The 25725-nt window shown below is 35.9% G+C and overlaps 2 protein-coding genes and 1 pseudogene across 5 annotated transcripts; 1 reads left to right on the plus strand and 2 right to left on the minus strand.

Moving 5' to 3' along the window:
• The first annotated feature begins 765 nt into the window (after nucleotides 1-765).
• LOC113051258 (zinc-binding protein A33-like) lies at nucleotides 766-8502 on the plus strand. 4 transcript variants are annotated; one of them, XM_026214850.1, is made up of 7 exons: nucleotides 768-958; nucleotides 1049-1263; nucleotides 5064-5159; nucleotides 5267-5497; nucleotides 5581-5603; nucleotides 5699-5817; nucleotides 7027-8502. In XM_026214850.1, exons 2-7 carry the CDS (start codon nucleotides 1054-1056, stop codon nucleotides 7560-7562), a joined length of 1215 nt encoding a protein of 404 aa, XP_026070635.1. In that variant the 5' UTR covers nucleotides 768-958; nucleotides 1049-1053; the 3' UTR covers nucleotides 7563-8502. The 4 variants fall into 4 exon arrangements, with proteins under 4 accessions (XP_026070601.1, XP_026070635.1, XP_026070612.1 ...); XM_026214827.1 differs by having other exon boundaries at nucleotides 768-944; XM_026214816.1 differs by having other exon boundaries at nucleotides 766-3935; nucleotides 7027-7562.
• A 1972-nt stretch (nucleotides 8503-10474) lies between these two features.
• Nucleotides 10475-17507, minus strand: LOC113051259 (long-chain fatty acid transport protein 1-like; annotated as a pseudogene).
• Nucleotides 17508-19072: 1565 nt separating this feature from the next.
• On the minus strand, nucleotides 19073-21578 carry LOC113041982 (prostaglandin E2 receptor EP1 subtype-like). The gene is made up of 2 exons (XM_026200561.1): nucleotides 20585-21578; nucleotides 19073-19465 (listed from the first exon to the last, which is right to left on the minus strand). Exons 1-2 carry the CDS (start codon nucleotides 21473-21475, stop codon nucleotides 19217-19219), a joined length of 1140 nt encoding a protein of 379 aa, XP_026056346.1. The 5' UTR covers nucleotides 21476-21578; the 3' UTR covers nucleotides 19073-19216.
• Nucleotides 21579-25725: the final 4147 nt, after the last annotated feature.

Genomic DNA, 25725 nt, shown 5'->3' on the forward strand with positions numbered 1-25725 from the left:
TAGCCAAATTCCTTGACACGTCTGTATGCCTTATACCCAACCTCAGTCCATTCCCTCTGACGTTCACTCAAATTCTTGAATCGATTTTGCTTGACAATCCTCATAAGGCTGCAGTTCTCTCGGTTGGTTGTGCATCTGTTTCTTCCAATTTACTTTCTTTTAACATGCTTGGATACAGCACTCTGTGAACAGCCAGCTTCTTTGGCAATGAATGTTTGTGACTTACCCTCCCTTGTGAAGGGTGGCAATGATTGTCAGAGACTCTTTTGAAGGCTCAGGAAACATTTGCTGGTGTTTTGAGTTGATTTGCTGATTGACATGTTACCATATTCTAATTTGTTGAGATAGTGAATTGGTGTTTTTTTTTTTTTTTAATGTGAGCCATAATCATCAAAATTAAAAGAACCAAAGATTTAGACTACTTCAGTCTTTGTGCATTGAATTTATTTAAGACATGAGTTTCATAATTTGAATTGAATTACTGAAAACTTTTCCTCGAGATTCTAATTTATTGAGAAGCACCTGTATACTGTTTACTTTACGACTTAAGATAGTATAGAAAATCTGAAAAATACTTGTTGCAGAATGCTGAAAACATTTTCAGTTTTCAATACATAGCACTGCCTAGTGAAGCATATTTAGCAATTATATATATATATATATATATATATATATATATATATATATATATATACGTTTTAAGGCAGAGTGTGGTCACAACAAATATTGATTTAATTTTGTGAACGGACCAATTTATAAGTGCCTAGAACACAGCCTAGAACACAGTATAACGTTTTACATATTGTACATCAAGACACAGAGGTTTATGACAAATCCCAAAGCACAGCTAATGGAAATGATTAATAACAACAAATGCTGTCTTCACATCAGCTCTCAATATAGATCTGTCTGTGATCATTTATGTCCAGACGTCAAGTCTAAAGGTCAAGCGTCTTGAGTATGAAAAGCTACATATGGAGTGGAGATATATTTATCTAGAACACTTAGAACTGAAGATGAAATATATTTATTCAGCTTATCTCAACAGAGAAAATGGAGGGCGATTTGCAGCTCTTAGAGGAAGACCCTTCTTGTTCGGTGTGTGGGGAAGTGTTCAGTGCTCCAGTGGTCCTCTGTTGTGTTTCATGTGGATGCAGCTTCTGTGAAATTTGCTGTCAGCTGTTTTGGGAGATGCAATGTCCCTTCTGTAGAAAAGAGGCCTCCGGATCCCATCTCAGAGAGTGCAGGGAGCAAAGAATGAAGGTATTAAACACAGCACAGCTCAATGATAACAATGTAAGACAGTATCAGATTGCTCAAGCTCATCCTGCTGAACAAAGCAAAAAAATAAGTAAATGTTATCTTATAAGTATATCTTTTCTTTTATAAGTATAATCTAACTTATCCTAAAGCAGTGCTTCTCAACTGATTTGGCCAAGGGACCATTGTTGTTACTTGACTTTTAGGCCTATTCCACATGTTGCATACATGTGCCGCTGCATTTGTGCGTGCATTTGATCTACAAGCTAAATATAACATCTGACAGGACAGGATAGTTACTTTTTCTGAGGTGAGAGACTTTTTTATTTAAAAAAAAGTTACAAAAATAATGACAGAATAATGACACTGGGATTAAGCCCGACAACTTCTCATCTGACCACAGATACTGAATCGGGACGGAACGTTTTTCTCAGGCAGTATTTATTTAAACTGAAAAAAATAAAAAGCGTCAACAGCGTTCACGCACACCTTTCAAAACAAAAGTCTTTCATCAGAAGAACATTTAAAATTACCTTTTTTTTATGTTTCTTTGAATGTACACTCGGCGACCCATCAGTTGAGAAACACTGTAAGTCTTATTAAAGGACTTTCTTTATATGTATATGCTATTGGTAAATACTTAGTTTCACAGTTCTGTGAAAACGTCTTTGTCCCTTGTCTGAATTTCTGAGTTTGGACAAATTAACATTGTAAATGGTCAGATTTCATAATGGATTGTTACAACATATTCACCTTATTTTTAATGTAAGAACAGGCACGGCCATTTATAACTTGACCTTGTGAGGCTTCACGTGTCATTTGCTTCTTATTATTTTAGCTGTTCAAAACAGTCCATTATGCTGCTTAACATTATGAGCTGGTATTACTGATCACATTATTTGAATGTATTCTTGTATATTATAAACATGCTGGCTTGTAGCCTAAATAAATTTACAATTTACTACACTTTGGCATTGTTTGTTCTAAAATAGATAGGTATATTATATACATATATTCCTCCATTTATGTATAGGGCATATTTTAATTTAATTTCTCATACATTCACAGAAAAATAGCCTGCTTCCATGTTGCAAAATTGCTATTTCTAAGGCTCTAAGCCTCCACTGAACAACAGTTAGAGTCATAATATTCAAATGTTTACTGTTTGGAATAGTTCATCTTTTATAAATACTTTAATAGTTAAGCTGATGGTTAATAGCTTATCTTCCGAGGAGTGGTTGTCTTGCCACAATTTTTCAAGAGCAAGGCGCACAAATTATTCTGGGGTCACCAATAACTCTAGAGCAGCTTCTAAAGATCTTCAAGGCTCTCTTGTCTGCATTTCATAGAAATAACCGGTCAAAAACAGTTGTGCTAGCTCGATGGTTTGGGAATGTTTCGCTGTTTCAGTACCTGGACATCTTGGCGTCATTGAAAGAACTATTAAATCACATCTGTACCATAAAATTAATCAGGAGAAAGTAAAGCCTTCTGTTTTTAAATTGAAGCTGAAGCCCAGCGGGGTTGTGTATCAAAACAATGATCCCTAAAGAAAGCTGAACTTTTGAAATGGTCTCGTCACATTCCAGAATTAAACTCCAGTGAAGTGTGGCTAAAGTGGCAGGATCTAAAACGCACAGTTCACACTTCAACGCCTAATGTCACTGAGCTGAAGCAGTTCTGCAAGCAGGAGTGGGCCAAAATTCCTCCATATAAATAACTACAGGAATCATTTGGTTGCAGTCATTGCTGCTAATGCAGGTGCAACCAGATATTAGTTACACCTCCATTTGTGGCATTAACTGCAAATAGCTCGGAATGTTTTATAATCTTGTGCATTTTGATCTTGTTGTGTTGTCGTTCATGAAGGGTTTCGGTTAAAGATCTGATAACATTCATTTTAAAACACCGAAAATCAGATGGGGGTAAAAACTTTTTCACAGCACTGTTCTTGCAAGTTTTGTTTATTTCTCCTGCACTTTAAAATTTTCTTATGAGGTGGCACATGCTATCTTCTCCAATGCAATAGAAGGATCTTGAGATATTCCCTCTTACGTCAATACCGGGGTCAAATGGCTCTCCAGGAGCTTGATGTTACATAATTTGATGTTTAGGAATTCATCAGAAGATATCATGTGTTGGCCTAGACCTTGCTCAGTGATGTATAGTCTGAGTAGATACTTCAGCCAATCAGAAGACAGATCTCCCAAGGGTAATATTAAGTGGGAGGGAGGGCATAGTACCCCCTTGGGACCTGACTGGGCAATGAAGGGCTCAAAGGAACAATGGCCACCAAGCAGTCACATCTCGCAGAAGACCTGTCCTGCCCCATCTGTGGAAGTATCCTGCAAAAGCCCGTAGTGCTCTTTTGCAGACATCGATTCTGTAAAGTTTGTCTGGAGAGCCTGTGGAACGGTGGAGGATCTTGCGAATGCCCCCTTTGCTGTCAGCCATCATCTATGGGGGAGCTCATAGTCAATACCATGCTTGAGAAGACCTGCGAGGGCTTTCTGGAGCGCTGCAAGAATGATCCTCTTGCGTGCAAGGAGCACGGTGAGGCCTTGACACTCTTTTGTTTGGAGGACCTGGAACCCACTTGCAGCAAATGCAAGTCATCTGCCAATCACCAGGGCCACAGGTTATATCCATTAAATGAAGCTTCACATGACTGTAAGGTATGTCTAACATACAGATTCATGGTCACTTGCATCTACGTCTGACATTTGTTCAGATGTGGTGATGATTCCAATCTGTAGTTTCAAATGTTGTACTGCCAATTCAAGGATTAGAAGGAAACCAAAAAGTTGAGAATAACCACTTGGACAACCGTTCCTTCTATTTAGGACCTCAGAAAATGGTTATTTATGGATTCTTGGCTGTGTTCATTATCAGTCTATTAATAGTGGTATGCTAGGGTTGAGGCCTCCTGGTAGGACTGAAACCAGATGCCCATGTGCTTAGCTTAGACTAGAGTTGATGAAAATACAGACTAGTATCTAAAAAATAATCCTCAGAAGAATCTATAAATCTTTTATGGTCAACACCAAGGAGGGATTAGAGTGATGAGGCCCACTCTTATCACCCACACTCTGTTGCCTGTGGAATGGTGGAGGATCTTGTGAATGTCCCCCTTGCTATCAGCTAAAATATATATCTCACAATTTTGGCCTGACCTCGGAAGCTAATCAAGGTTTGACTTCGCCGGTAATCCCACTAGTCCGGGCTATAATTCATCACTGGTCAGGACTGTTACCTCTAATGCTTTTGTCTCCTAATGGACCCTTTTCACACTTCCAGGTTTGGAAAACTGAAATACACTATAGCGGGAGGAGCATATCTAGAGTTAAGAGGTCATAGCAAATATTATTTCAGCACTATTTCACCCTAAAGAAAAAATTATAAACAAAACACACTAATGTATTTCCATGCCTTTCAAAAAAAAAAAAAAAAAAAAAAAAAAAATATATATATATATATATATATATATATAGAAGGGTTGCAGCTAGTCTTTTTTGAGTTAATGCCAGTGTAATATACAGTAATCTTAATATAATGTTAATATAATCTTAAATGATTTATCAACTAAAAAATACACATTAAAAAAAGAAGTACGTTTAATGGATAGTCCATTCTTCTTGTGGATGCTGGTGCCTACATATTTTGCCATTGTTTTTATCCCAAAGATATTTTGACAGAAAAGTTAAAAAAATGTTATCTAATGAATAACTAAGCAGGTGTGTTTTTTTATTGGCCTGTCTAATAATTACAAATTCTTTCTGCGTTATCATATGTATTCACTCTAGGAGGAACTGAAAAATGCTTTGAAACCACTTCAGGAAAAACTGAATCTCTTCCGGAAAGTGAAACTCACTTGTGAGCAAACAATACATCATATTAAGGTGTGGTAATCTCATTTTGCATTTGCTTTGTTAATCACGTGAACGATTACAGAAAGATACAAGTAGATAATAGATAGAAAGATAGAAAAGCGATGTTCTCATTACAGAGGCAGGCAGAGAACACGGAGAGGCACATACGAGAGGAGTTTGAGGAGCTGCACCAGTTCCTGCGAGACGAGGAAGCATCCAGACTTTCCATGCTAAAGCAAGAGAAGGATCAGAAAAGGCAGATGATGAGCGATAAGATTGAAGATTTGGAGAATGACATCACTTCACTCAGCAACACCATCAGAACTGTCGAACAGCAGATGAGATCTCAGGACATCCCATTCCTCAAGGTGAACATTTAAAACTTAGAAACACAACTTACAGTTCACATGTTGCACTTTTAGTAATCTACTTTTCTTGTAATTTAACCTAGAATTATAAAGACACCGTAAAGAGGTATAAATCCTTTTCACTTAAATAGTATAATTTGCTCTGTGACCTAGACCTGGAATAACTCTGTCCTGGTATTCTGTAACTGTGTTCTCTGACAGAACCTGGCGTGTTCCCCAGGATCCAGAGATGATAACTGGTTCACTGCTTGATGTAGCCAAACATCTAGGCTCATTAAAGTTTAAAGTCTGGGAAAGAATGATGGAAATCATTCAATACAGTGAGTATATTCAGTATCAAACTACCAAGTCATTTTAACGTTTTCACATGTATTTATTTGTCCATTTTAAATCACTAAGAAATGTCTAGATCAAATGTAACCAATATTATTACAAGTATTTTGTATTTTTACCAAGACTAAACACAAACATGACCAGTATATCGTAAAGTATGGTTACATTTTATTTACATTGCCCTTGTTCCAATGTTTTTAAATATGCAATTACGGAGTAAAATTAATGAACCACGTATTAACTGTGTGGTGGTTAGGTGTATGATGGGGGTTTGTGAAAGTGTGTGTATAATTATGCATAATTTATTGTTATTAATATAGTAAGTACATGTAACGGTCACACTTTATTTTAGGGTCCAATTCTCACTATTAACTAACCATTAACTATGACTTTTGCCTCAATTAACTCCTTATTTGCTGCTTATTAATAGTTTATAAGGTAGTTGTTAAGTTTAGGGTATTGGGTAGGATTATGGATGTCATGCATTATATGTACTTTATAAGCACTAATAAACAGCCAAAATGTTAATAATAGATTGAACCCTATACTAAAGTGTTACCCATGTAACATACTATGTAACAAGGACACTGTAAAATAAAGTGTTACCAAAACTACACAATGTTTTCATCGTAGTAATATGTATTGAATTGAATTCATGTTTTTGAGGGTGGAATAAGATTAACTATCATGAAAATGACGTCAGTGATGTCTTAATGCATCTATGAATTAAAGAATGCCTTTTCCTTATGTCAAAAAATATTATTTATTTATTATTTTGGTTAAAAAGACCTGGACATTTCCTTACGATATTCATGCTTAAAGCAACTGTATGTAGTCTTGTGTATATTTGCGACTTTGGAATCCCCTGCAATTAATTGAGTGGCATTTACTGTCGCAAATATCAGTAGATAGTGTGGATATTTGTGCACATGCCGTAAAGCTATCAGGCCTTTTCATGGGGTTTCATACCTGCTCACCAAACTTACATACTCCTAGCACAAATGGGAAGTATGGGAAAGAAACAGAAACCATTCACCTTATTAGAAGTCATTGTACCACCACAATGATTTTGAAACTGATAAGTCAAAGTAAAAAAAAAGAAAGAAAAAGTACTCTTAACCAGTTGCTTTAAGGAGACAATTTTGCTTGCCCTGCAACATTAGCATTTCACCTTTTAAACTATTCCTTTGCTGCAGCTCCAGTGACTCTTGATCCAAACACCGCGGCCAGCTGCTTTCTCCTGTCAGAGGACCTGACTACAATACAGTGCTGCTCTCAGACCTTTAAACTCCCAGAAAACCCTGAGCGCTTCGATATAGGTGCAGAGGTGTTGGGCTACGAGAGCTTCAGCTCTGGGCGACACAGCTGGGACGTGGAGGTCAAAAACAACACCTACTGGGTCATTGGAGTTGCGAGCGCATCTGTCAGCCGGAAGGGAAAGCACGTGTTGACCCCTGCAGAGGGATTCTGGACCATTAGGCTACGAAACGGAGAGTATAAAGCCTGTACTGCCCCATGGTCCCCGCTCACTATGACTAAGGAGCCACAGGTGGTGAGAGTCGTATTGGACATGAACAGGTCCAGGGTGACTTTCTACGACCCACGAGAGAGAACGCCTCTGTTCACCTACACGGACATCATCACTCCGAGAGCGTTCCCGTACTTCTGCAGCGCCTGTAAGGAACACCCATTGAAAGTGTTGCCAGCTTGGATCTCTATCAAGACAGACTGATGTGAAGAATGTCCCTCTCAGCGTTTCTTTGCTCAAGGCTCACCTCTCATGTTACGTGTGGGTGAGCTAGGATGAAAATAACCTTCGGTTCCACGCTCCGGTTCGGGTTTAAAAACCTTTGTTTTTTAAAAGGTGAATGTCATCGAAACGGTCAATGCTTAGATCACATTTTACTCAGGAGAAAATGAAATAAGGGGTGATGAGATATACCCATATTGACAATAATATTGACATTAAGAAAAATGAATATTAATATCTTAGTAGTAGACTGTATTGCACCTCAATGGCTGCATCTGGAATCAAATTGCTTGCCAATTATATACTGTAGTAGGCAAAAAAACAGCATGTGAAATGAGTAGCATGTATGAATTCACAGTATTCACAAAACTAAAGGCAAAAAGTACCCAGATGACCTGCTACTTGATTCTGAAGTGTGCATCCAATGGACACTTTACTATCCCACGAGGCTACAGGTGAAGGGTTGTGAATGGCAGAAAAGAGTTGCAGCTGCCGGTGGGTCACATGATTATGACAACAAGGTGAATGTAGTATGTTGAAATTACATAAATTTTATATTGAACTTTTTTTTGAATGGTCGCAAAATAATTACTTAGCAACAGCTTAATGCAGCCAGCGTGTAGATAAATACTACTGCCACACAAAACCAGGTCAGACGAGACGACAGGTGAAAGCCAGACACCCACAGCTGAACAAAGTTCGTTTCTCCAGAATGGATTCCGTCAAAATCCATATTTTCAGTGTGATTCATTTAAGTTTAAGATGAATTTGACTGATTGCTTTAAAAAATAAATACATCTGTAGACATTGCAGTTATACTGTTATTGAGAATTCTTTTTTGGTCATGATAATCTAACCCAAACTCAAGTGCGTATAAATAGTACACCAAATAAAAACTTAAAATTCAAATAAAATCTTATAAGGGCTGTCACAATATCAGATTTTCACTACATGATTACCGAGCGCAGTCTCATGAAAATGTGTATAAATAGTACGCAAAATAAAAACAAAAACTTGTGATATTGACACGCAAAGATGGACTTACACAATGGGTAAGTTAAGAGTTGTGGGGGTCAGATGCCATCATATATGTCCGTGAAACCTGCGTATCACATGCACGCCAACAAATTTCATATCATATGCACATGAAAACTGCGTATTATGTGCATGCTAAACACATGCGTACCATATGCACGCATGCAAGTTTTTGTTTTTATTTTGCGTACTATTTATACACATTTTCATGAGACTGGGCTCGGTAATCGTGTAGTGAAAATCTGATATTGTGACAGCCCTTATAAGATTATATTTTCAAATTTGTATTTATTTATTAAATATAAAAAAATTATATATATATATATATATATATATATATATATATATATATATATATATATATATATATATATATATATATATAAATTAAACATCACTATAAGGACATTAAAATGGGGAGTGTAGTGAAATTTTGATATTGTGACATACCCTAACAAGAATTATAACTTTTTTATTAAATTTTAAAATAAGATGGCAAATATGAGTTTAGTTTAAATATGACCATACATTTTTTTTGTGAGATTTAACAAAGTAAAATTTGAAATGTGTAGTGAAAACCTGAATTTGTGACAGCCCTGGTAAAAATTACATTATTTAAAATGTTTGTAATATATATATAAATAAAAGTAATTATATTATTTAAATATGACCCATCCTTCAACACCATGGAATGTTTATGTCAGGAGGTTACAATCAGAAAAGAGGATTCTACAGTAAAAATGATTATTTATTAATTTAATCGTTCAGAGGTCTGCAGTAAATTCATGTGATAACAGTGTTTTAACTTTCAAAACATCTTTGTTCACGTATCAGTGTCAAACATTTCATCTCATCAAATCATACATGGGTAAAGCTTGAGGAGGTCAAATCTAAGGCACATTGTCGTAGCTCTTTACAATAATACTAATGTATCCTTAAGCTTTCTAAAAGTCACTTTGGAGTAAGGCATTTTAGAAATATTCATGTAGTAAAAATCTCATATCTGTTAACATACACTCATTTTCATCATTTCAGGATCAAAAAGTATTCAACCAGCTGGTTTGTAGTGGTTTAAGTCTATTAGTGTCAAAACCAGATAGTGGAGTTTCATCTTTCATCCTGTTGGCTTTAGTGGTTGAGTTTTTTACGAAGCTGGTTAAATTGGGAGTGCACATATATTTTGTCACTTGTTCACTACTATAAAATCAGAATAACTCATTCAAATAATTCTCTCTCACTGTCTCATCTATTGCTTATCAGATATTCAGTTTGTCATTGTGAAGACAGCTTATGCACCAAACTGAAGAAACCTGTTCAAAAGCAATACTATTATTTTAAACTCAAATGTAAGTGCAAAAAGTCTCTAAATACTAGCAGAACAAATGTGACCCTGGACCACAAAAGCGGTCTTAAGTCGCTGGAGTATATTTTTAACAATAGCCAAAAAACTTTGTACATACATTGACCCCATACTCCCCCCCCCCCCCCAAAAAAAAGAATAATCCAGTAAAAATCTAGTTTAAATAATCAACACTATGCACTTAATAATTTAATTTGACCTATGGTAATATGTAGTCGTTAACTAAAAATTTAAAAAATAAACATTTTAATATATAAGAAACGTTATGCAGAGATTTCCGTGAATATTTTTAAATGATGATGAGAAATCAATTCTTTGAAACAGTTTGACTGAAGTTTAAAAAAAGAAATAAATCTCTTTCTTAATGCTCTCATATATACCAAAGTAATTGGTTTGAAACCTTAATAGCTCAATAAATACACATTAATCATTGGGATATTCACAATGTTGCTTAATTTTAGACAGAGCATATGTGGCGTAATACTTTACATATAATCCATATGGCATCTGGAGATCTTTCCTCACCTGTGGTATCTACACATGGGGAGATGCGTAGAAATATTGGCCATGCGTATGGAGGAAGAGCATGTTGAACCTCTTTCAGGAAAGAATTACAGTTAAAGTTTCCTGTTGAGTCAGCCATTCCAGCCTTTCCCTCCACACCTACACACACACACTGTATGTGAGGATAAACACTTGGGAACTTTAGGACAAAAGGTTGCTTTATCTGTCTCACCTGGTACATTTACTCCAAACACTGCTACATCAGTTTGTCCCAGCAGGCTGCTCAGTGTACCCTCCACTTCAGTAGTGGACACGTTCTCACCTTTCCAGCAAACGTGTCACCACTTCGGTCCCGGAAGTACATGTATCCAAGCCCGTCCATAACTAAAACATCATCTGAGAGACACCATGCCAACAAAATAAGTTTACTTGGCGGTGCATACATGGGTTATATATCCCTGACACTAAAAGTTCCCAGAGACAGGGCTGGCAGCCAATTTCATAAGTTGCCAGAAATGTGTTGAAGAAAAAATAACAGTATCATCTAGGGGAATAAAATGTTTCTTTGCAGTGTGTTAAAGGTGCACCTGACAGATAAGCCGAGTCGTTTTTCTTGAATACATTGTAGGCGATCTTCTTCCTGGTGGCATCCTGACTAGCGTACCCATCAAACCGACGCAGAGGATCCTCCTGATTTATTCTCCCCACCAACAGCCCAGGCTCTCCTGTGAGTGGAAGTCGATACATGAAGAGAAAAATCAATGATAAGATCACAAAAGAAATCTGTGGGAGGAAAATGACTATCGATTATTTTGTACATTGTTCCAGTGGGATGCACTCAAATAATAACCATTTTTACTTGATAAGAGTGCTTGTGTTTTCTTTTTTTAAACAAACTAACTTTAATGCCATCTAATTTGATATTTCATGTAACCCAAATAAATTACTTCTATTATATTCATATATTCAGCAAACCAAAGAGTACTCAGCTGTGAACGCACCAGGTCGGCAAGGCATTTCCCACGGCTAAACGCACCCGGTGCTGTCGCTCAGAGGGGTGCACAGGCTGGGACAGCAAGTAACGGCAAATCTCGCCGATGTACTGCACAACCTGCAAGAAAAGGAGAAAAACCTGACGGCTGCAAAAATACGAACTCTCTATACTGAGCAGTTTATATTTTATCACTCAGTTTACTCATTCATTACCAATTAACCATTAAGATATGTATGAATAAATCATGCTCCAGATCATTTATTTAAAAGAACATTAAAAAAGCCAATTCTTACAAAAAAAAAAAAAAAAAACAACACTATATATATATATATATATATATATATATATATATATATATATATATATATATATATATATATATATATATACACACATATATATACATATACATATACATATACATATATACATATATATATACATATATATATATATATATATATATATACATACACATATATATACACATATATATATATATATACACATATATATATATATATTGTTTTCAATTCTATTTTACGATCCATTTTGATATTTTTTGAGGGCATTATTTAAAATGAATGTCAGTTTCATATCTCCCTTCAAACCACTTCCTCTTTTTTTTTTTTTTTTGCTTTTGGATGAAAGTGTCTGCTAAATACATACATGTAACTGTAAATAACCAAAAAACAGGAAGCCATTCTGTCATTATGTGACAAGATAACCATTGAAAAGTAACTAATTTCACATAGAGGACCCTTGGTGACCCCCAAACCTCAGCATGTCTCTTTAAAGTAAAATAAAAAAAGGTTTTGGAAAAGATGTCTTTAAAGTAAAAAAGTATTTAAACTATAAGGAAAGTATGAATTGCTCATTAAAGTAAATCTTTGTTGATGATGACCCAAACATAGGTGACTTACAGTGCAGTTATGTTTGATGCAGTCTTCCCAGAAGCGACTTGCAGAGAACTTCTTCTTGACCACCACAGTCAAACCGTGGATCAGACACTGGCCCACCCCCATAATATTACCTGTTAAAGAGTAAATTCAACAGACGTACAGTATGTGTTGAGCTATTACTCAAATCTGCAACTGTATGTTTGGAACCAACATCTTCTGACAGTTTACAATGTCTTCATAGAAAGACAAGGAGTCTGTAAAGTGAGCAACTGTGACGTGCAATATACCTGCTGAATGGCAGAGGGGTAAACAGTCATACATGACGTTGTCTGGCTGCAATCCTGTAATATCTAGGAGACAGAAGCAGTTTATGTAAGCTCAGTTTATGAAAGTATTTCTCTCAGTGATTTATGTATGTGAGGTGGCTGCGAGCAGGTTACCGACTGTGCACCACTACAGCAGCTTTAGGGAGTCCTGTGGTGCCAGAAGTGTAGATATAGAACAAACGATCTGTGAGAGAAAGAGGGAAAATGTCTGCTAAATTTATAAATGTTAAGCAAATGTACAACATATAACATGGATGAAACCTGGACTAGATTACTGCTAACTGTCTAGCGTGCAGGATTTACAGCTTACTATGTTTAAAAACATTAACAGGACACACAATAAGAAACATTTGAACATTTCAGAATATTTAATTCAGCAGGTTCCATCCTTTTATCATCACGTTATTAAATAAGTCAACATGTCTGAACTATTAGCAGTCAATATAATTAACAATTTAATTAAAAAAACAAAAAATAGAATTAATGTGACCTTTAGGTAATTTGTTTTTCCCACTGGAGAATGGAAATGGAATGTATGATTGATAAAGTAACAACTGTTGTTCACACTAATGTTCAAAAGTTTGGGATTATTCATTATAAACAAATGCTGTTCTTTCGAACTTTCTATTCACTAAAGAAACCTGTATCATGGTGTAATCGTCACTGATAAGAAATATTTCCTGAGCAGCATTAATCATTAGAATAAATCAATCATTAGAAGGACCGTGTCACACTAAACATTGCCATTTATTAAACTTCTAATACTTTTGACATCCATTTACTTCATATTATTTTAAAAGCAATAGCATATTATATTTATTTGTAGTATCAGACATATGCTACTCTGAAATTTTTAAATTCTGAAACATTCTAACATTACGCTATTCTGACATTCAAATATTTATTTGTCTATATTATCTGTCTGACTCTTATCTTTCTCACTCAGATGCTTGTCTTCAATCTGATTATTGTCTTGTATCATCTAAAGAGCTCTTGACAGAATTGAGGACCACTTGATAAATCACCATCACATTATACAAGTGGATACATTTATCTGAGCTGATAGATCTGTATGACTTGCAAATTTTAAAATCTAATTAATATGTTACCTTGTGACTGATTCAGGGCGATTCTGCACAGAAACCAGTTCCACTGCCAGCAGCACATTCTCAAGTGTTCTCATAACAACTTGTGTAATAGCTATAATCTGACATATTTTCTAAAGAATTGTCTGGAGAAGTGGAATATTTTCGTATTGGAAGGGAGGACATCAGAAATATACTTTACATACGAATAACCCACAATAAACACAACTAGCCACCAGGATAAACAGACAATGTTTATAAATCATTCTAATACAGTCTGACCACCATACAGACTCGAAACTAATGATCTAGAAGTTCCTAACTTACCTACATAAAAACTTGAATAATGGCCCACAACAGAAAATTTTGCTACAAAACTGCAACACCAGAGATCTTAAAAGTATGAGACATGAAATAAATGTAACACTCCAGTGCACTGATAGACAAAGAAATGTGCCCATAAAGATGCTATTAAAGCCACCTGATCCATCCCTCAGACGGTCCACAACCTCTAGCAGGAGTGTCAAACTCATTTTAAACATACAGGCCAACTTTTTTTTTTTTTTTTTTTTTTTTAATGGTAACAACTTCATATTCCCGTAGGATAAAAAGATGTGGGTTTACACACAACATAAAAATGAACACTTATCTGACCTTCTGTAGCTAAATTTTTTTTAAAAAAATTATATTTTGATTGTTTCATACCCATTTACCGGGGTCAATAATTGTTTTTTTTATTATTATTATTCTATAATATTCTGAGCTCCACTTATAATGTTGGTACATCAAAAGCAGGCATAATTTAAAATTAAATAGACCCCCTCCCCCCTGTTTTTGCCCCTTTGTTTTGAACACTGAATGCTTTCATCACAGCAAACAAAATGTATACACAATATAAATATGAGATTAATTTAGCGTTACAGAAGGTCTCTGTGTTTTTAACGAGAGCAAGACTCAAGCTGAACTGAGTTCAAATCAAATATTAGTCAAGGCATGCAAAGACAAACTAAAATCAGCACAACATTTGGAAATTCTAAATCTATTTTTATTCCAAGTGTTAATGCTGTGGTATCTCTTGCTTCACAAACATGTGCAAAAGATGAAGATGTGTTGATCTTTGCCTGAGCAGGCATTCTTGTGCTAATGTATGCATCTCTATTACCGTACGTAATTAAAACCTTGGTAGTAAAAAATAAATAATCGTTTGACAGCGTTGTTTTAATAATACCGTATTTTAGGACTATAAGTCGCACCTGAGTATAAGTCAAAAATACGTCATGATGAGGAAAAAAAACATATATAAGTCACACTGGACTATAAGTCACATTTATATAGAACCAAGAACCAAGAGAAAACATTACCATCTACAGCAGCAAGAGGGCGCTCTATGTTTTCAGTGTAGACTACAGGAGCACTGAGCAGTATAGAGCGCCCTCTCGCAGCAAGAGACGGTAATGTTTTTTCTTAGTTTACTTCTCTTGGTTCATGTCAATTTAATTTTGATAAATAAGTCGCACCTGACTATAAGTCGCAGGACCAGCCAAACTATATAAAAAAAGTGTGACTTCTAGTCCGGAAAATACGGTAGCTGTTTTTGGACTAACATCAAGTTTTGAGTTAATTTTGACATGTTTTTAAGGAAAATTTGATTTAGCAATTTATGCCCCTTTTAATAGATTAAACATAATTTTTTCCTCAAATCATTCCAGACTCCTCCACAAGCTACATCTGACACATTATCCATGTATTTGATAACCCTGCTCTACAGCTAAAACCTTGTAATACTGTAAAACTCACTGTTGAAGCCCTTGGACACGGTACAGGGTGGTGGGTGTCGAGGGGCAGATGCCAGGATGGAGTCGAGGGGGTGACATTTCAGAGCAGCCATCTGGTCTGAGGTCTTCTGTGCTGAAGCGCACCATGGTCTCACTCAAAGAGAAGCTCACTTCAGACACAGCTACATACACACAGGGAGGCGTGTGCAATTAGTTGCATGATCCAGGTACAAGCCAAAGTGAATGCTGTAGACTCACCGTCTGCTAACTCTGCTCCAAAAACAAGTGCTCTGGATGCTGAAACACCCATGCAGTGCAGAAGTGAATCCCGACGGAGGTTGAAGTTGATGAGTGCGGCCTCCACACCTACTTTAGCCAAGCCGAGCCAGAGTGCCACTTGGAGCGGCCGGCTCTCCATGAATAGTGCCACCACATCTCCTGAGGTCCAGCCCTGGCTCAGTGCCCAGTGGGCCACAGCATTGGAGATCTGATCTAACTGGGAGAAAGTCCACGTTTCCCCAGTGGCTTCATACACAAGCGTAGGCTTGTCTGGGTGCCGAGCCACGGTTTTGGAAAAGATGGAGGGTATGGTGTTTTGGTTACGAATATGAAGCTTTAATGCCATTTTAACCCTGAGCAGCACGTAAAGACCGCTGATGAACAAGGGGAGGAGAAATCGGTAAGTCATTTTCAAATCTTTCATAGCTCTCATTTGAATATTCAAAGTCACGTTAATAAGTTTTATTAAAGGCTCTGTCACATTTAACTCTATTATGCACATTTTTATGGCCGAAATCCAGTCATTTCAGTAGGAATCCACACAACTGAGAATTCCGTCTGAGAAGGAAAGATTCCCTCATGCATATTCCACTGGATTTTAATAACGTGGCAGGAGTTCTTTGCTTTCATAACCAAATTTGCAACCCAACTCAAAGTTGGCACAAAACAGACATTGAAGAGAAAGTTCTTACATTATGCATGGATATTATGCATGAAAAATCGCATTGATGTACTGTTTACAACAAGACCACTGACATGCAAAAAAGGGTAAATTTTTCTTGCATGCTGAATTTTAATTTCCAAGTTTCACAGTAGAAAAAAAGTTTCATACAGGTTAAGTAGACAGTAGGTGCATCCCTAAATCGCATACTACGAAGGTAGTGAGTAAATTATGATAGCATTTTTTTGGGGTGGGGGATAATTCAGAAACAGAAGAAGTTAGTCTAACGACATATTTTATCCACATTGTGATGTGAATCAGAGTAAAATGGATTATCGAAAAGAAAAATAACACAGGGCAGGGACTTGGGTCAATGGGCTGGTTGTTGATTGGATGAAAGCAGATTGGAATGTGAGCTTCCAGGCAATTGTAAGGGTAAGGGGCGGAGTTTATGAGGACAAAATGATTGAAGATGTCCTGCATAAGTCACCAGAGAGAAGCCTGTAACTTCACCGGAAGATGAAGAAATTTTCAATTTTCTAAATATTCATTACCTGGCCAATTTTTTTTTTCTAAAATTCAAACATGCACTTGAATGCATTTAGAAAATAGATAGGGTAAATTCCTGGTTTTAAGGTAAAATGCTGACTTTAAAAGAATGTCTGCTAAAAATAAATAAATACATTTATGTCTTAGCAGGTTTATGTTGGTCTTCCACGCCTGCAAAGCAGGTAAAACCAGCCAATTAGCTTAGACTGGTTTCAGTTTATTTATTTTTTTTATTTTTTCAGCAGGACATAATTTGTAGTTGATGTGAGATCCAAAATATCAGTCACTCACTTGATGTCCCTTTTAGCCGTACGAACCACCACATACAGCTACCGCCAGCCTCCTGATCCTAAATAAACACCCAGACCTGCTGCGAGGCTCCAGGACCAGCATTCCCCAAACAGACGGAGCAGGCACAGGGAACCCAAGGACAGGAGCCACTCGCCACATAGTGCATCCTAAAACAGGAACATGCTGAGCATCACTTCTCAGTCACAAACACAGCAGCTAAGCAGTCTCCACTTAGATATTCACACAACGTGTCTGCTGATGGTTTATGGCGGTATTATAAAGCAATAAAACAGCCATGAAAGCTTACCTATGGTTGAGAGATATATAGTTCAGCCTGCCCTGGTCTGTCAAGACATTGGACGACCTTGCTGTGCAGTTAGAGGCTGACTGACCACAGTTATGTCCAAACTTACAGACCCCTATGAAAATAAGACGAGTGTCCGAGAGCACAGGGCGGGAGAACTTGCTACTATAGTCTGTAACATTCAGAAGTTTACTAGTCAGTAAATATCTTCTCTTCACGTGCAGCAGATTTTCGACAAACTACGTGTTTATTAACAAACAACCACTGACTGACTGTTTGGAGAAACATGATTGAAGCCTGAGCTGGTGTGAGAGCTTTCCAAAATGGCTGAGAGGAGAGTGGTTTTCACAATAAAAGTGTGGAGCTCGTGTCACTGATTGTTCGTGGTTATTTATGTTATTTACCATTTTTATTTACGTACTTAAACAACGTGTAACACACAAGCAAATTTTTTATCTTAAAAAAATAAGAATAAAAAATTCAAGTCAAGTGTTTTCCTGACCAACAGATCAAAAATATTAATTACCCCCCCTCCCCACAAAAAATTCTATCATAATTTACTCACTAGCTGTTTTTTGATCAACAGAATTAATTTACATAATTTAGCATGCAATTAATTATTAACTGAATTGTTAATGTGCGTAAGATGCAGTCTTTATCTTTAGCTCAACACATCGGAATAATACGTTTTATTAATAAAAGATAAAACAATGATGTAAAATGTATAGTAAAGACATCACTGTAACTTTCATGCACAACTTTTTGTGACAGTAAATGACAGGTTTAGTGCTAATGTACTTAAATGTACCAGTTAAAGTAAAACATATGATGATAATAATATTTTTTACTATTATTTATATTATGTTATAATTATACATACTAATTATAAAGTAAATGAATAATAACTATATTAAAAATAATGCAGTATATTACATTAAACGTATTTTTTTCATATAAATGTAGATGTTTTACTGCTGACATTTCTGTCGTGCCTTTGATGAATGATTAGCAAAATTGCATGTGTCACAAACTATCAATGAAGCGAAGATTGTAGCATCTACGTAATACTTTATTTATTTATTTATTTATAACTATAGTATTTTGATGGATACTATAGTAATTTTTGAAAACTTTAAAGTCAAACCTTGTGAAAAAAAGTAGACTATCGCATATTTCTTACAGAAATAATAAATAATAATACGCAAATATGCAATAATAAGGAATGTTTTCAGATGTTTAATTGCATGCTAAATGAATTGTTAATGTATGTAAAATGCAGTCAGCTGATCTTTAGCTCAACACATCAGAATACGTTTTTATTAATAAAAGATAAAACAATGATGTAAAATGTACTTTAAAGTAAAACGTTTAAATTCTGCATTATTACAAATTGCACTTTTTAAAGGCATACTTAAACAGTCATGAAAGTGTTCTCTCTCAAAGTACACTTAAGGGACCTTTTCTTACATTTCATTTCATTTTCTAAGATTTCTTCTCTTCCTTAAATAATAATTTTCCCACAGTATTTTTGATGAGTGACCACACGTAAACAAGTGTAAACAAGTCTGTAATCAGTGTAAGCTGATCTGCTTTCTGTGCGAGTCTCTGTAGGAGCTGCTCTGTGTGAACAGGACTCTGTCCGGCTGCAGCAGCTGAAGGAGTCTGCGCAGAACCGCTCTCCGCAGGAGGATGTAAACCCACGGGTCCAGAATCTGGTTCCAGCTCGCCAAACGCAGAGCCAAGAGAAGCAGCTTCTCACACTGATGCCTCGGCCCTCTGGTTCCTTCATAAAACCTGCTAACGGACATGAGGATGTAAATCTGCGAAACGAAGAGGAAAACGGTCAAACAGTCTAGAGAATCACAAATGAAGTGACACATAAGGGTTTTATCAAATGCACAACACCTCACAATGTGAAAATGTATAGTTTTTTTAACGGTAAAAGACTGTAAACACCTGTTAATTGGTTAATGGTATGTTCCCGTACTATCCACCTTAGTATGAGGGTGTGCCCATTTCTCGAATGTGCGAAGCTTCCGGTGTCATTTGCTTTTAGTTATGCTGTAAAAATACTTTAGACTGGTATTTTTTATCATATTATTTGAATGTATTGTTGTAATTATAAACGCAATGGTCTGTAACACAAATAGCTGTACGTTTACTCACTTAGTTATTTACCTGTAGCGCTTAACGAATAGAAGACTGGCACATTCACAGAAAATAGCTTATTTCCGCTTTGCAGAATAAGGTTGTTATATGGTGAAAAACTGTAAAGACAATTTAACTAGATTCATTCAATTTTACACTAAAACGCTATTAAATTGACAATGTTTGGAAGGGCAAAATAACAAGTCATCTAAGAATTTACAAGGGAACAATGAAATTCATTGATGTTAACTGAATTAGATACATTCAGGTTTATGTTACATCATATGTTTTTAATTTGTATGACATATGTGACCCTGGATCACAAGACCAGTCTTAAGTCACTGGGGTATATTTGGATTTTTCTTCTGTGCCAAAAATAATTAGGAGATTAAGTAAAGCTCACATTCAATGAACATATTTTATAAATGTCCTATTGTAAATACATCAAAACTTAATTCCTGATTAGTAATATGCTTTGCTAAGAACTTCATTTGGACATTTGTAAGATTTTTTTTTTTTTGCACCCTCAGATTCCAGATTTTCAAATAGTTGTGTCTTGCCCAAATATTATCTGATCCTAATAAACCATACATCAATGGAAATATTATGTATTAAATGTTCAGATTATGTATAAATCTCAATTTCGAAAAGACTGCTTATGTGTCCAGGGTCACATATATACATTTATGTGTATATAGCAATTGTTTTAGTTCTGGCAGCCAAAAACCAGCAGACTGGCATTTGTAATGTAAAGTTCACAGATGATATTTTATTTTTTACAGTGTACTCACAAGAAAAGGACTCCAACAGACACAGGAGACCACTGTAATGGCAGCCAGCTGCGTCATCATCTCCACATCCAGGGAGTGCAGAGACGAAGATGAGAAAGATCCATGTCTCCTCGCCGCGCTTGACTTAACACATCGGTCCTTAAACCTTGCCTGGAGCAACTTCAGCCCACTTATAGTATTAGACACAACTGAGACGGTCAACGTTACAAGCCCCAGTGTGGAAAAAGCCAGGGAGAGGCTGGCATCAGCAATGGAGATCAGATTGTTAACAGGTAAGAAACACCAGGTGCCAGGGAACTGTGGTTGGTAGCTGCCCACGTTAAGCAGAGGGAGTCCTGCCAAAATGAGAGCCGTCAAGATGATCAGCAGCACGGTGAGGCGGATGCGTGTCATGGTGACGACCGCCGGGTGCAGGAGAGGTCGTGTTATGCCTATGCAGCGCTCCACTGCCATCGCACTGCCTAGCAGCAGAGGGCAAAGGCCAAAAAACACCATGCAACTGCCAAATAATTTGCAGTAAACCTGTGGAGGCTCCATTATTAATGCCGCCCTGTAATGCTTCACCCTCCCAAGATGGAGATGAAGTGCCAAAGCCCCTGTGATCACATGACCGGCCAGGTCGCTTAGAAGCAGGGCTGAAGCCAGCAGTAGAAAAGGAGCTTTGGCTCGTCTGCGGAAGCGGGCGTAGGAATGGGCTAGGATTGCAAGCGCGGTTAGATTAGAGAGTGCGCCGAGGGTCATGGTGAAGTAGGACATCCCAAATGCTGGAGGGTTAACCAGAGCTGGAGATGTGGAGTTTCCAGTTTGGTTATCAGGACAGGCAGTAGTGAGATTACAGTCTCTAGAGTTCTGGCATTTAACAGGGAAGGAAGAGGTGAAAAGATTGTCCATACTGTGACGGTCAGGAAATCTTTACAGGCGAGCGTGGTCAGAGGAAGCTGCGATGAACGTTTCTCTTCAGGGATGCTCCTGCTAGGAGCTTTATTGTGGTCAGCAAGAAGGGATTCATCTAATATTGCTGCAAGAAGAATAATTAAAAGACAGCAATTCAGACTCTGTATTCACTGCTGAAGTCTACATTAAAATTCAGCACTAGAATCATACTTGAGGAAAACACTGGCACCTTTTACATAGCAAAATGTATGTAAATGTATGCTGGCTCACTGAATGTGTCCAAATATGTGTCCAAATATTACTTACAGGAAGACACAACTGAATAAGCTTGGCATAAGAATTAAAAAATTGTTTTATACAAATGTGACACAAAAAATATGTTAAGTCATTTCGAAGACAACAATATATATTTATATATATATATATATATATATATATATATATATATATATATATATATATATATATATATTGGTAACACTTTAGTATAGGGTCCAATTCACACTAATAACTAGTTGCTTATTAGCATGTCTATTATTAACATATTGGCTGTTTATTTGTGCTTATAAAGTACATATAATGCATGACATCCATAATCCTACCCAATACCCTAAACTTAACAACTACCTTATAAACTATTAATAAGCAGCAAATAAGGAGTTAATTGAGGCAAAAGTCATAGTTAATGGTTAGTTAATAGTGAGAATTGGACCCTAAAATAAAGTGTGACCTATATTTTTTATATGGAAATAAGTTATACTCACCTAATTGAAAGATAGATTTATCTACTCCAGTGTTATTTTAGTATACTTTAATATTAATACAAATATTATGTAGTATATGTTAATTTAGATTTCATTTTTATATTCACTGTTTTTTTTTAAATACAATTTTAGTTTTAGTTCTTTTTCTTTTCTTTTTTTTTAAAATAGAATAAGTCAAGTTTTTATATTTTATTTGTGTTAATGTTTATTTTATTTCAAGTAATGGAAATGTTTTAGTTAATGTTAACTTTTTACACTAAAGATATTTTGGCTGTACTGTAACAGACGAACGATGCTACATTTAATTAAACGTAGAAAGTAGAATGAAAGGGAATCAATAAATAGCAATAAACAAGGAACAAGACAATACAGCATTACCGCACTGACAGCGTAATCATTCACTAGCTGCTCTATAAAAACACAGTGAGCTCAAGGGAGGCAAAAGAGATGCCACCTCAATTTTGTTTTATGAAAGTGAGAGCTTTAGACACTTCTTCATGTTAAATTGCTAATATTTATTTTGTTTTATGTTTGTGCTGTTGATTATTTTTTCATCCAAATATTTGTTTGAGGATGCATTGCCTCTTCTGAGAAACCCCACCTTCTACAAATGTTCTTGAATTATTAAGGACTGAGTTATAGGAAATAAATAAATACTGGTATACATACTTTTTATTGGCTGAATTAAAGGGAAATTGTTGTTTATTTTTTATTGATTCATGGCCATTTGCCAGGAGGGAAAGTAGCCCGTTCCCCTTCTGCTGTGCCAAAAAATCCTTCCATTATCCTCCTTTACCTCCAGCACTTTTCTCACCCTCTGCTATCTTAATTCACGCTCTTGTCATGTTCTCTCCCCCGAATTTGTTTGCTAACATTAGATTTCTTCTGGGAGGCACAAGTTTATGTTGTGTGTTCACGGTGATTTTCACCTTGTGTTGAACTAACATTAACAAAATAAATCTGTTTTATCTCAAGGGGCAATTGCTAGCTGTTCTGATCCATAAAATTGTCTTCCGCGATATAGTTTAAACCGACCAAATCAGCCTGACTACTTTTTGATTTCAAAACCAGCTTTATAACAGAGACTTTTACCAAAAGCAGTTTACAAATGGAAATCATACAAGCAGAAGCATTTAAAAACAGGAGACTAATTCAAAGAGAGCAATTCAGACTCTGTATACACTGCTGAGGTCTACATTAAAATTCAGGACTGGAATCATACTTAAGGAAAGGCACCCATAGCGAAATTTATGCTGGCTCACTGAATGAAATTGTTTTATCTCAAGGGTAAATTGCTATAGCTGTTCGGATCCATAAAACTGACTTCCATGATATAATATAGTTTAAAATGACCAGTTCAGCCTGACTACTTTTTGGATTTACATCCAGCTTTTTTGGAAAACGTAAAGCTTGAAATGACCATATATATAGTGTATATATTTATATATATTTTAACATTTTGAAAGAATTTAAGATTAACACTATACTAAGATGCCATTAGTTATCATTAGTTAATGCATTAACTAAAAGCAGCTAACCAAGAGCAGTACATTAATCTTTGTTGACATTAGTTAATAGAAAATATATCTGTTCATTGTTAGTTAATATTAGCTCAGGTCCATTAAATAATATTAACGGATAACAGCAACTTTGAATTTTTATATTATATTACCAAATGTTGAAATTTACTGAGATTAATAAGATCTTAGATCAGTTTGTGCATTTTTCTTTGCATCCACAATGTCACAGGCACAAAAGCCCCAAAGTCTCGTTGAGAGCAGTTTTCCTTTATTATGTTTTGACATAAATTCTAATTACACACTGGAATTGTGCAATAATTTGAGGACGTTCTCATTCCAGAGCATTTTCGGAGAAAAAATAATAATAATATATATATATATATATATATATATATATATATATATATATATATATATATATATATATATATATATATATTATATATGTATTTCCTGGCAAAGAAAGACAGTTAACTGTAAAAGTTTACCTGCCATATGTTAAGTTTGTTAACTTTTAGGATTACACTTGCAAGTAACAGACATGAACAAAAAGCACTCATTGATTTCACTGATCTTAAATATTTTTGGAAATAAGGTACGGTGAAATTTGTCCCTTGTTATCCAAAATTTTGTGGGCGAAAACCACTCGTTTCAATAGGAATCCACTCGTTGGGATTTCTACATAGATTTCCCAGCTGGTTCACGTTTTCTCATGTATTTGCCATGTTGACCATCAGAAAGCTGCTTGATTTGTCACTGACTTCTGTACGAGCTGCACTTACACTATTGAAAAAAATGTAATAGGACCTGGATTGCACACAGTATATTGCTGAAATTTCACTAATGCACCTATAAATGTACTGTGACAAAATGACTGTCATAGTATTCCCCTTACTCTATATACCACTGAAAATGCGGTGCACATCTTGCCCAACAGCTACTAACAGTAACAGGTTCTCCATCAGAAACTCCGAAATGATGTTTTCTTCTTTCAGACGGACAAATTTGGAATAATATACAATGGAGGTGCACTCTTAGAGTTTTTCGCTGTCAGAAAATGGACTTGGGAGAGTTGAGAGGGCAGTATCTGTCTGTCTCTAGCGCTTTCTTTTTTAACACTATAATGACATGCTGCTCCAGTGTGCACTGAAAAGAAACTGCTGTGAGGTTGTAATTGAGTAATCGGTGCGCCTGTTCAAACTTGGCAACTTGTCGTTTTTTTGTTACTGTCCCTGCACCTTGTTCTCCGTCTGTGCAATCATACGTTTAATTTTTAAATCATTTTCTCGTTTTGAAATCTTCATTTGCTTTCCCTGGGCAACACTGAGTCGATCGCAGTGATTTCCATGAGGGATGATTGATATCAGATGACTAAGAAAGAGCAGCAATTTTTCTTTTTTGAGAAAGTGTGAGGACTGTGCTAAAGAGCCACAGCAGGAAGCCAGTATGACCATATCAGGTCACCCAGAGCCCGTCCAGCTGAGAGGAATTTCAAGAACATTTAGCTCATTAAAAATGGCTATGCTGTAGTTTTGTTTTGGAAATGGTACGTCGCCATCGCATTTTGTAGTTTTAAAGCCACTGCATTCTCAGTTGACCTCAACATGTTTTGCGATCGCTTTCTAAATTTCACCCAGACATGTTTTGTCTACTTTCAACACTATTTAAGTTTTCTTACATTTTTATTAGTAAATTATAATGAATAAAGTCCTTTTGCTTTGATGCTTTGAACTACAGTATATTAAGATATCTGGATGGTCTTTGTGTGCATCAGATTGTTATATTCTCATATATATAAATCAACTTTTAGTTATATTAAATAAATTTAACTCAAGAAATCAGTGTGAATTGTGTTGATGGTATTTAGTCATAGTTATAGTTGTAGGAAAAACATTAAATCACATCATAAATGGGAAAAATAGTATTCGGCTTCAGATGTTTGTATTCAAAAAGCTTGAAAACC

This window comes from Carassius auratus, chromosome 3 (assembly GCF_003368295.1).
Source record: "Carassius auratus strain Wakin chromosome 3, ASM336829v1, whole genome shotgun sequence".
Taxonomy (NCBI): domain Eukaryota; kingdom Metazoa; phylum Chordata; class Actinopteri; order Cypriniformes; family Cyprinidae; genus Carassius; species Carassius auratus.